Raw genomic sequence first — 13,509 nt, 5'->3', positions numbered from 1 at the left:
CTCGAATTTTCCGGATATCCGGATCCGTTCCAGGCCTACTGATCACTAGAAAATCTCACCAAAAAGAAATCTACTACGTAATTATTTTCTTTTTCAAATGATATAAAAAGGGTAAATCTACCTACTGTGACGAGTCTTGTCTCACAATGCGTTACATCAAGATCATAATTATTCAAATTTATTACTAAAATACACTAAACTTCTATTTAATTACTTATTTCATATTTTTTAATACTCGTGGGAACCGTGGCAAATAAATATTAATATATACATATATATATTTGTCTCAAAAAAAGCATATATTTAATGTCACGTAAGTGTCGTATTAACGCTTATGACGAGGCAAGATTTATTTATTTTTCATTTTTACAGACAAGTTGTAGTTTATCATATTGGGAAAATTATAAAATTTAATAGAAAATACTCTCTATGTTTCATATTAAGTGTCATTTTAGCATTTTTTCATGTTACAAAAAGAGTGTCATTTTTAAATTTCAATGTAACTTTCAGCTTAAAATTAATTACAAATACATTGATTTTTTAAATAATTTTATTTATCTCAAATACTATTGGTTGAATATATGTAATTAATAAGAACTTTAATGTATTTTAATCATTTTCTTAATTTGTGTGAAAAATATCAAAATGACATTCTTTATGAAACATGGGGGTATTTATCATTTGTTGTCATATTTAGCATTTTTAATGATGCCCAAAGCATATTACATCACATGCGGAAAATGATTTGATTCCAAAACTCAATTAAAATAGCTGGAAGAAGTAAGTTCACCTTCTGCTCTTTCTAATCTCCCCTCTCATTTGATTTTTTCCCTCATATTTCATCTCCTGAGAGAAAAGAAGACTAGCTATGAGAGGAAGAGGAGGAGAAGAAGAATCAGAGTCGAGGATTCCACTGTTGAAAAGTCTTAACACGGCAGAGGAAGACGGTGGAGAACTGAAGAAGAGAGTTTGGGTTGAGACAAAGAAGCTATGGACAATCGTTGGTCCTGCGATATTCAGTAGGCTAACGACTAATTCGATACTTGTAATAACTCAAGCTTTCGCTGGTCATCTTGGAGATGTTGAACTCGCCGCAATATCGATTGTCATTAACGTCATCCTCGGCTTCAACTTCGGCCTCTTGGTACTATGTAGTTTTAATTATTTGATGTGTGTTGATTTTTTCCCAGTAACATGAAAAAATATATGTATATGAAATGGTGCAGCTTGGAATGGCGAGCGCGTTAGAGACGTTGTGTGGACAAGCGTTTGGAGCGAAGAAGTATTACATGTTAGGAGTTTATATGCAGCGTTCTTGGATTGTTCTGTTCGTTTGTTCTGTCTTTTTATTACCGATTTATCTTTTCACAACTCCGGTCCTGAAATTTCTCGGTCAACCGGACGATATTGCTGAGCTTTGCGGTGTTGTGGCCCTTTGGGCCATCCCTCTCCATTTCTCCTTTTGCTTAGCTTTACCGCTTCAACGTTTCCTCCAGTGCCAGCTCAGAAACAAAGTACGCAAAACAACGCTAAATGCAAACACAATGAAAAAATCAGTTTATTTATAAAAACATTTATTATATTAAGCTAAATAGCTAATCATTTTTTCCTCTTGAGTTATAAGGTGACTGCATATTCGGCTGCGGTTGCATTGGTGGCTCACGTTTTAATGTGTTGGTTGTTCGTGTACGGGCTTCAACTTGGAGTCGCGGGGACAATGGCTACAGTTGGTATATCTTGGTGGATCAGTGTTCTTATTCTATTAGCTTATTCGGTTTGCGGTGGCTGTCCACTCACTTGGACCGGCTTATCCTTCGAAGCCTTCACCGGACTTTGGGAGTTTCTCAAACTCTCTGCTTCTTCTGGCGTTATGCTTTGGTACCAACATTTTACTTTTGTAAAGTATCCTTTTCTGATATTATTGTCTGTGTGTACCAGTACCACACAACTTTTTTTTAAGCAGTTGGTGTTTGGTTTCTTCTGGACAGTTTGGAGAACTGGTATTATCAGATCTTGGTTATAATGACTGGAACTCTTCAGAATCCTCGGATAGCCGTCGACTCTTTGTCCATATGGTAAGCAAGTTTCAACGTTTTTGTGTGTGTTTATGGTACCGCATTGTTTTGTAAGTGTGTTCGTTTGGTTGTTACAAAAAGGGTATAATCACGTTTTATACGACGGGCGGTATATTTTTTTGATAGTATCCGACAATAATAAGAGGTGACAGTAAAGTTGAAACATTACGAAAAATGTAGTCATAAGAGATGATCATTAGTTGTACCACACTGTCTATACCAATAAAAGCATTTATCTTCTATTATTTTGGAATAACTATTTGTTGTAATCCCTTGTTCTTAGATATGATTGACTTATGAAACAAAACTTTTGGCAGCATGACGATAAATGGATGGGAGATGATGATTCCTCTTTCTTTCTTCGCCGGAACCGGGTAAACGTCATCCTTCTCTATAACTAGTTTCTAAACCAGTTAATTGTTTCTGAACTGGATCTGGTTCGGTTGATATAGTCCACTTTAATACACCCACTAGCTTTTAAACCGCGCTTTAAAAACGCAGGATTTATCTTCTTTTAATTATTCTACTAAAAATGAATTGTCAATTATGTGGTTTAATTTTTGATAGTATATAGGATTTGAAAATAATATCCGCATCCGAAAAACTGATTCGGAACCGATCCAAAAATCAGGATATTGAATCTGGTGGGATCCGGCCTAAATATCTGAACAGGTCCATTTTTCGAAACTCCAAAGAGCGATACGAATCCGTCCCATACCGAGAATTGAATGAGTATCCGTACATAACCGAACATATAAATATATATATTTGTTATAATTATACTTATAATAATATTAATACATAATATTAAAATTATAAATCAAATATATTGTTTATTTTAGATACAAAATACTCAAATCAGATTGTATCTATTGTTATTTTCGGATAGTATCCATAAATATCTTTAGATAATTGATATGTTAATTAACTATAAATATATAAATGGCATGATTTTGTAAATAACTTTAAAACTAGATTTTGACCCGCGCTTGGAAAGCGCGGTTTTTTTGGATTATATTATAATACAAAGTTTTATTATATCAAAAATATAATTTTTAACAGTTATATAATTTATAAATTAGTTTATTTGATATTTTATATGTATACATTTACGTAAATTTCTTTTAGGCATGAGAATTATATCCGGATCAAAAAAACAAACCGAACCGACCCAAAAATGTAGGTTTAGTTCAGGTCCAGAGAAGATAACCTATTGGGGGTTTTTTGGACATGTCGGTCTTTATTTGAGTCCGGGTCCTACCCTAGATCCGATCATAAATATGTTGTGTTTATTAGGTAAATTTGGATATTTCTAATATATTTTCAGTATTATGGATATTTTTTTTAGGTTTTTGGTTTACTATTATAGTTTTTGATTTCAGGTAAATTTTCAAATAAAAAAAAATTGGGTATTTGGATAAAATTTTGGGTATTTTCAGTTCAGTGACAGATTTTGAATAAGATTTTGAATTTTTAGGTATTTGAATTTTTTTGGGTATTTGTTTGGAGTTTCAAGTACTTTTCGAGTTTCAGATATTTTTCAGATTTTTTAGATATTTCAAATTTTCTTAGGATCCTAAATACCCGAACAGATGTGGACCATTACGTCTATATCGGGTCCAACAACCTTTTGATATAGATTTTTAATGTTATTGTACAAAAACATGGTCGATGAAATATTTTTAGAAAACTCATTTTTAAATATGAAAATATCTATCAAACTATAGACGGTTGAAAGTTTAGTATGTAATATGAGATTTTAGTAGGAAAATTTATATATGATATGATTACGTTATTATAAAGGAAAGAGGACGTTAGAATGTACACATATATGTCGTGTAACTTCTCTTGCTTTAAATCATATATTATATGATAAAAGTGATAATATAAAACATTAGTTTCAATGCTTTTATGATTAAAAGTAAAAATGGTAAATATAATAATATTAATGATTAAGATTTAAGAGTGATATTTGAATAAATAAAGGAATTGAATAAAATATTGTTAGAGAAATATATGGTAACATACTGTTAGTCTAAGTTTAAAGTAAGACAAAAAAATAATGAATTAAATGAAAAGGTCCAAACAACTTTTATAGGTAGATTTTTTAAGACTCCTTCTTTTTTAATAGTATTGATTAAAGGTAGAATCCTATCAGAGATTCGGTTTTAATAGTATTTGGTAAAGTATTAAATATTTGGTCGTTTATAGGCGGGCCGTGAATTTAAAAGTTATAAATAAATGATTGTTGATAAAGGTCATGTCGGGTTTGATTTTTGTTTTGCATTCCAAGTATTTAATTCTATAAAAATTTATGTGCGTGTAACTAGTACCACGTATTTATTGTATATCGAACTCGTGTTAGTTATGTTGTAAATGCGTGCATGGCTGTGGCTTTCAGTGACAGTTCACGTACGTTGACAGAAAGACGTGGGACTATAAAATACTAATTCCTCCGATTAATATAAACTAGGTTAAGATCCGCGCCTTGCACAGAATAATATTATATATATAAACTATTTTATATATTATATGTTTCTAACATATTATGAAATAATAAATATATATTAAATAATTAAAAATCAGTAAATATTACTTATATAATTAAATTGGTACGAATATATAAATAAATTTTATTAATCCAAAAAATATTTTTTTCTATTTGATATGGTATATAATTAAATTTAAATGATAGTAACATATATATAATATATTTTAATATTAATATTTATTAAATGATGTATTTTGCTCATATTTTTTATCATTTGTATCTGTTATAGCAAAAAATTTAAATTACTGATAATAAAATTTTCATTGTGAGATTAATATATATATATATATATATATATATTCCTATATCTTTTATTTTAATACTTATTAAATGAGACTTTCAACTTATATGATTTTTAATTATTTGTATCATGTCATAACAAAAAAACTAAACCATGGATCACAAAATTTGAATGTGAAACTTTTAACAGTTTTAGTAATTTATACTTATTTTTAAAAATTCAAAATATAACATATAATGAAAAAAATTAATTTTTATTATATGGTTACTATGGTTGCTGAATTTATTTTAATAGTTTAAAATTAAAAAAATATAATATAAGACACTTATTTTTATCAAATCTTTATTATTCAAAATAATTAATTGTCATATATATACTTTAGCCACATTAGGCAATTCCGTAATTTTATTTAAGGAAGTAATGCATCACATTAATAATATATTTATGGTTAGTTTAATAAAAATCTTATTATATATTTAGATGGACTAACATATTTCTCTAAGGATTCTAAGAATCATTTTAGTGATGACATGTGGCTACAAAAAAATGTTGTAATGCTTCTCAAATAATATATAGGGGATGATGTTTTATGAATTATTTTAGTTTTTTTTTTCATATTTTATATGCAAAAGTTTAAAATTATTTGATTTATGTGACAGTTTATATTCTGCATAGTGATTTTTAATTAGTGGAATTGTTTTAGTTAATAATATTTTAGCATAAAAGAGGTAAATTGAATAAAATTTTGGACCGGGAGCCAACAAAAAAAAATTGCTCTCCACCTTCTCTCTTCTCCTAGGGTTTCAAATTGTCGGCCTCCTCTTCTACGGTGGTCGCCGCCGTCCTCAATACGGCCGTCCGGAGACCCCCGTTTTGCTTTCTTCTCTTCCTCCTTCGTCTCTCTGTGTCTTTGATTTCTGCGGTGGGATAATGTTTGTGATTGGCTCTGTTCCGGTTCAGATCATGTAGTTTTGGAGCTTTTCTGGTTCATTGATTCTTGGTGGAAGCGTTGCTTAAGGACGGCAGTGCTTTGACGAAGCTTTGGCGGTGGAGAGTTCTAGGGTTTTTGGCCGGTGGTTTTCTCGTGTCCAAGGCTGAGCCTGTTTGTGAGCGATAGCGTGAGTTGTGTCGAGGGGTTTTCCTAGCTCGAGTGCTTGATTTCCGGCATCGTGGTGCGACGGTTGTACGCTTGGGCTCTGCGGTGGTTTAGATCTGAGATTTCGCGAGTCTCCGTTCTCTCTCCTTTGCTCCTCCAGTGATCTCTGGAGGAGGTGCGTGGAGTCTGTCGAAGGTCAAGCTCAACTTGGTCTCTCGGTGGCCTCTGGTGATAGCGTGTGGTTATAGAGGTGGTGCGCGGTGGCAGCGCGTGGAAGGTTGACGACTCGTGGTGGTGGCGCGTGTCGTCGATTGTGTTACTTGGGCTCGTTTGCAAGCATATTCCGGCATTTCCGGTGGTGTTTCCTTCCCTCTTCCCTGGAGCTCTCGGCGGTTGCATCTCTCTTCTTCATCGTCCCGAATAAATGAGCAATCTTGTTGGTGGTTTAGTTTCTCTTTGGGGGTTATGCAACAGTTGGTCTCTCGGTCATGCCTCTTCTCTTGCAAGTGTAGTTCCAGAGGGTTAGTCTCTGTGCGGTCCGCTCACTCTATATGAGTTTTCGGTTCAATGGGTGTACACGGTCATAGAAGGTTGGGTTTGGAGACGGCAATCTTCAAGTCTGCTTTTCGAACGACGACATCGTCGTGTAGAGGTTCTCTCTTGCCGTCGAATATGCGTTTGTCTGGTTTGGTGGTTTGGTCCGTGCTTGGATTCTTTGGTTGGTTTGTGTCGGGTTGAGTTGTCGGAAGCTGCAGGGGATCCGTAGCTTTTAGGTTTGAGGACGCCTATCTTTCGGTAGCTTGCGGCAACCGGTTTCTTTTTCTCTGGTTTTTCTTGCTCGCTTGGTCCTGGTCCGTCTCGCTGTTTAGCTAGCTTCTATGACAGCTTCTCTACTCGGTTTTCTTTTCAATGTTGCTTATTGTTGTTAGTTTGTGTGTTTAGTTTCGTTTTTGTATTATGCTACTAGTGGTGTTTTGTAACTGCTGTCACAAACTGAAAATTAGCGTAATATTTAACATTTTACCCAAAAAAAAGTGTTGCATTTCTAATCAATATTCAAGAATCTTAAACATCAAATAAAATGAAAAGAGTATTTGCAATCAATACACATACATTATACCAATATTAGGAAAATACCTAAACCACATTGTTGGACATTATTCTTAAATTTATATTACCCTGCTACCCCTACTCAGTGTGCAAGCTACTAACGATAGGAGAGATCTATATCTAAGCAATCTGTAGAAGAGATCTTGTTAAAGTTGTATTTCCTGCGTTTGTATCTTTCTCAAAATCTTATTTGTTAGTTTCATTTATATACACCAAATATCATTAACATTTCCTAGTTTTTTCAAATATCAAATTAACTTTGATGTTTTATTTAAGACTTATTCTTGAATTTATTCTCTAAGGTGAATCTACATTTCTGCGTGTGTATCTTTCTCAAAATCTTATTTGTCAATCTCATTTATATACACCAAATATCATTAAGATCTCCTTGTTTTTTTAAATATCAAATTAACTTTGATGTTTTATTTAAGATTTATTCTTGGATTCATTCTCTAGGGTGAACTTGTAGGTTCATCAACCAATATGATTTTGTTATTTTATATTTGATATTTTTTTTAACAAAATATTGTCAAGTTATATTATGTTTAAAAAAAAAGTAGCAGTTACAAAAAAAAACTAAAAAATATTTTTTTAACATCGTCAGCAAACACTAAACCCTAAACCCTAAATCATAAACCCTTGGAAAACCCTTGAATGTTTTAGTATTTAGTGTTTTTGATTTAGAGTTTAATATTTATCAAAGGGTTTGGGGTTTACCTAAGAGTTTAAGATTTATCCAAAGATTTAGAGTTTACCCAAAGATTTAAGATTTATCATTTAAGGTTTAAAGTTTAGTGTTTTGCTGACCCCACTAAAAATCTTGTTCGAGAGAGGAACTTGTATTCTGCAACATTTTTTTTGCGCACACAGTCACAAGCAGAGCTAGCTCAGTCAGCCAAATTCTCTTTGTAAAGAGACCTCGGGTTATTTGGTATTAAATGTGCCGTTTCAGTTACAAAAAATGTGGCTTGTGTTTACCCAAAATCTATTACTTGACAATTACACAATCTCCAAATATTTCTTAAATCTAATAAAATCTTTAATCAGATTTTTCTAATATCTATACCTAGTCAAAATGGAAGCAACAGAGTGCGTAGGGTTAAGCCCGTCATTGGCTTATTCTTTATTCACTGTTTGACCTAATGTTATACTGTTTTAGGCAAATCCTTAATATCTAACTCTTTTTGTATATTAGGCCAATTGACTCAATGAAATGAAACAGAGGATTAACTAAGTATGTACTGTATAACTGTCGATTTGTAGTTTTTTTTTTTTTTTTTTTTTTTTTTTTGCTAAATTGTAAATATCATTATGAAAATGAAAGTTCGGTTACAAATTTAATTGAAACCACAATCTGCTAAAAGCCAATTTGATCCTAGTGACCGCAAAAAAATAAAAAACCACTAGGATACATAGATATTAATTCCAAGTTTCTAACACAGAAAACTTGTAATTAATAGGGAAAAGATCAAGCAAAACAACAATATAACCACCCTAATCATAACTCTTCTTACTCTACTTGATATAAACCAGATGAAGCAAGAGAATGGCCAGGGAGAGTTCGGTCAAGAACTCACCGAAGTGGCTCCGAGCAGGCATCAACAGAAGCGCCTGGCATACGCCTCCGGAGCTCCGCTGGAGGAGGACCTCGACCAACAAAACCGAGCCATCTCGACGGAGAGACAAAGGTTCACCCATAGCAATGATGTTTACACGGAAGCTCGAGTTACGGTCAAGCATGAGCGGTACAACAGGCTCCAACACCGCCCACACGACACAAAAGATACATCAAAGACTTCGAAGGAACACTAAGACAACTTGTCGGAGCTATGAACACAAGGGCATGAAGCACAGAAGGAGGCATAACACTCCTAGAAACAGGCCACCTAAAAGACAATAGAGAGCTCCGCCTAAAAGCAAGTGAGTCACCACATCGGATTGTCCTCAAACCCTAGCAGACAACATCGGTAGCAAGAAGGAGGGTACAAACACATCATCAAAGGAAGCCATGGTTGTTGTCGCTTGAGCTAAGTGAGAGGTCCCCAACGAGCTCCTCAGTCTCGTCACTTCGTCTCAGACCATGGGAACAAGACGGAGAAGCTCTAAAGTTGCGGCCGAAGAAGGAGACAGGGGAAAAACAGAGGAGGTTGCAGAACGGAGGAGAAGAGGCAGTGACGCGCTTCATTCCGGTGAGCCTCCGCGGCAGAACTGACCCAGAATCACCACTAGTCAAACCCTAGATCTACCAGGACTACGGCGCCTCCTGCAAGCATACAGACAGTCACGACCTCGCCCTCTCTCCAGAGACATTGGATACACACCCAATCATCAAATTGGTCACCGGATCTGGCCACAATCCGAGGAGAACCAGAGAAGGAGGCGCAAGGAGGAAGTGAGTAGGCTTTAGCACAGCAGGGAGAGGAATTGGATGAGCGGGGAGATTAGGGTTGGCGGACCGACGGGAAAGACCCACCGCCGGCCACCTGAAAAAATCAGAGGAGAGGTAGAGTCGAGGAAGAAAGGAGTCGGCGGAGAGAAAACGAGAGAGAAAAACGACTCTCTCACCTCTCTCTAGATCACGTGTTTTTGTGTCGATTTGTAGTTTATTCTCGTCTTTTCTTTTTGTGTAGACATGTGTAGGTATATATTAAGATAGTCACAAGTTATCTATTATTATAACATGGGAATGTTTAATAACTATTTGCAGTGTACGTGTAGCAAACGAACTAGGAGCAGGTAATGGAAAAGGAGCAAAGTTTGCTACGATTGTCTCGGTGACACAATCCTTAATAATCGGATTATTTTTCTGGGTGATCATAATGCTTTTCCATAACCAAATCGCTCACGTCTTTTCATCAAGCGAAGCCGTTTTAACGGCTGTTAATAAACTCACCATTTTGTTAGCTCTCACCGTTCTTCTTAACAGCGTTCAACCGGTTCTTTCCGGTACGTCGCAATCCCTTTGTTTATAGCTATCACTTTTCAATTTCTCTTTTAGTTATTGAGTCAAAGTTTGTGTTTACTTTTGATTCTTGAGTAGGTGTTGCTGTTGGATCGGGTTGGCAATCCTACGTGGCATATATTAACTTGGGATGTTATTATTGCATTGGGGTTCCACTTGGGTTTTTAATGGGCTGGGTCTTTAAATTCGGCGTCATGGTAGATTCACAATATTCTCTTATTATTTTATTTAAATCATTTATATATGAGATTATTGAGAATAATGGTTTGTGATTTTATTTATTTGTAGGGTATTTGGGCTGGTATGATGTTTGGAGGAACCTTAGTTCAGACAATGATTTTATGTTTTATCACGATGAGGTGTGATTGGGAAAAAGAGGTAAACCTTTTTTGTTGCATGTGTTCTCCATTTTTTTGGGTCAAAACATGTGTTCTGTGTGCGTGATTTGTTTACAGAAACCCAGTTTACTGATGATGTTTTTCTTTTGTTGTAAAATCTGCAGGCGCAGATAGCAAATGTACGTGTTAACAAATGGTCCAAGACATTAAAATGAAGATTTATCGAAACAACTCATCATAAGCTTTTTTTAAATACTAATTGTCGCTGTTGGTATTTTTTTTGGTAAACTGGTATTGAAATATTGTGTGTATGTTTAATAAACCGTGTCAAAACGGTGTGTGTTGGTATTGAAATGTTCTATATATATTGTTTGAGAAGCTTTACAATTTTTAAAATATGTTAGTATCTTCGCTAGAGCGATTATTAAAGTTTTTAGAAAATTAAGTTGGTTCATCTAAACATAATAACATATATCATACTTCTTATTAAACTAACCATAAATTAATTATTAATGCACACATATATATATTCTTATTATTTCCTTAAATAAAAGTTACGTGGTTACCTAATATAATTACATTATATATATGACAATTAATGATTTTAAATAAAAAAAATTCATCATTTTTGTTTAATTTTATATTATTAAACTAAATTAAATAATCACATTAACTACATAATAAAATTTAGATTTTTTCATGTATCTTATATTTAAAAATTTTAAAAATGACTATAAATTACTAAAATTACTAAAAGTATCACATTAAATTTGTTTGATCGAATGATTTATTTTTATAACAAGATACATATGATTATAAACTATATGAGTAGGAATAATAAACATTTTACATATTGTGATCTCTTAATGTAATGCATATCATAAGTGCCTAAATTATTATGTATTTAAACTGATGGTAAAATTTTGTATTGTAAAAATAAATTTTTGTTTTGTTTAACAATTATGTACCATTTGTCTTTTATAAAAAAAAAATTCCGTTCTAGTTGGATAATATATCTTTTACCAGTGGATTTTTTCTTACCATTTTCCGCGATTGCTTATACGAAAATGATGGGTCTCAAGCTTTGAAATTGTGCCCACTGCAAAAAAGACTATCGATAATGGCACCGCGGCTCTCGTTGGCCTCTCATAGGGAAAATGCCAACTCTTTGTTGGTAATCTCAAATGTTTCATTAGTTGCATGATAATTCTCTTGTTCCAAAATTCGGTAACAAACACCTGTAAAGTAGATTAGAAAGAGAGTTGAGAGGAAGAAAAGATAGAATTTGGAAATTAGGCGATTGACTTGTTTAATTTTTTATTAAATATTCAGTCATAGTACATTTAATAATCATAAATTAGAGTTTGATTCGCGCAGACGTTTATTTTTATTTTTTATAAATAATTTTTTATTTGTATTAGTTATAATATATATTTTAAAATTTATTCGTTCAAATAATTGTTTAATATGACATTTCGAAAAACAATAACTTTATTGTTTATATTGAATAATTTTATTTTATCCTGTAAACCATCAATTGTATGATTAATATTTTTAGAATATGACCTATATATCCGAACGAATGTATTTTTTTATGGATCAAAATTTTATGTTAATATATAATAATTTTTTGTGTATATACTATTTATGGATTAAAAGTTTATGATAATGTACAGTAAAATTGTTGTATATACTATATATTATGTATTTTCGAATTAGTAAAATAGTTACTGTATAATGTATGTATTTAATTATGAAATTTATATATGGAATTAATTATTTCCAGTCACACATATGTAAAATAATAGTAAAAGACAAAGAATACAAAAACCTAGGTTTATTAATTATTGTGGGCATAAATTTTTAGTTCGAATTTGATTTTGGAAATATATTAATTAAAAAGGAAAAGATAAATAATCATAAAACATAAGTTAATTAATAACTTCAGTGGTATGACATTGTAAATAAGTTGAAAAATTAGAGAATATTTTTGTTTTGTACTTCTCTTTTAATAGTATAGATAATACTCGAAAGACTATAAGAAAATAGATGGAAGACTCACGTATACTGATAAATAAAGACACCACCTTTTGGGATAAGCTATAACAAAGAGCTTGTTAATTGAATCCTACTAGAGTTTTATCACTACAAAAAAAATTGCTATTAATAGCACATTGTTATACCTCGTTTTACCGAACTGCTGTAGGAGATGACTTCAAAATTTTATTATTATAGAATAGCATTACAAAAACACTATGATAAAATTTAAGTAAGCGGGAAACTAAAATTAGCTTTTCCGCAACGTAAAAATCCCTAATCTAATCACATCTCTCTCTCCTCTCTCTCCCTTCTCTCTCTCTCTCTCTCTCTCTCTCTCTCTCTCTCTTCTCTCCTCTCTCTCTCTCTCCTCTCTCTCTCTCTCTCTCTCTACTCTCTCTCTCTCTCTCTCTCTCTCTTCTCTCTCTCTCTCTTTTGGTTTCCCTCTCTTCTCTCTCAGTTTCCCCCCTTTATCTACTGAACCCTAAAAAGTCATCTCCATTTGCCTAAGAAATCATCTCCGCCGTTCTCGCAATCGCAACAACTCTTCGATTCGACTCCGCTTCTCCATCTCGAAAGTATCAGAGGTTCACATTTCGACATCTCTGTCGAATTGAGCTCAAATCGTGTCGAATGGTTGTTCTGTTGCTCATATTTCTTCATTGCTTTGATTTCTTGTTTACTTTAAGTTCGATTGATAACAACATTATCCTACGGTTGTAGATTTGGATTTACAGTTTAGGGATTCGATTTGTTAAAATAAAATTCCTCTCAAGTCTTCGTTTTTGTTTTGTACTGTGATTGACTTCGTTGTGTTGTTTGTAGAATACTATGAATTGTACTGATTTGTTTTTGGATCTGAATACAAGTTAAGAGCCGATTCTTATCTTTTTTAGTTAAAAGTTAAGAGATGGTTTATTATATTCCGCTAAGAACCTCATCCTAAGAACCCCCATTAATCATGCTCTAAGAGGACCATCATCCGTGAGGTTCTTTAATTGAGTATTTAGAAGAAAAGTTATTTATGTAATTAAATGTTTTTTGTTTTTTGAAAAATGTGTAAATCAAAATATAACACTTAGGGATGTCAAAATGAGCT

The 13,509-nt window shown here is 32.9% G+C and overlaps 1 protein-coding gene across 1 annotated transcript; it reads left to right on the top strand.

Moving 5' to 3' along the window:
- The first annotated feature begins 533 nt into the window (after nt 1-533).
- Nucleotides 534-10,758, top strand: LOC103873969 (protein DETOXIFICATION 27). The gene is made up of 9 exons (XM_009152378.3): nt 534-1,144; nt 1,227-1,514; nt 1,625-1,878; nt 1,989-2,075; nt 2,393-2,449; nt 9,781-10,019; nt 10,114-10,232; nt 10,324-10,413; nt 10,538-10,758. Exons 1-9 carry the CDS (start codon nt 869-871, stop codon nt 10,586-10,588), a joined length of 1,461 nt encoding a protein of 486 aa, XP_009150626.1. The 5' UTR covers nt 534-868; the 3' UTR covers nt 10,589-10,758.
- The last annotated feature ends 2,751 nt before the right edge of the window (nt 10,759-13,509 follow it).

This window comes from Brassica rapa, chromosome A06 (assembly GCF_000309985.2).
Source record: "Brassica rapa cultivar Chiifu-401-42 chromosome A06, CAAS_Brap_v3.01, whole genome shotgun sequence".
NCBI classification, from domain to species: domain Eukaryota; kingdom Viridiplantae; phylum Streptophyta; class Magnoliopsida; order Brassicales; family Brassicaceae; genus Brassica; species Brassica rapa.
The sequence above is the reverse complement of the archived record's forward strand: the minus strand, read 5'-3'. Positions and strand labels throughout refer to the sequence as shown.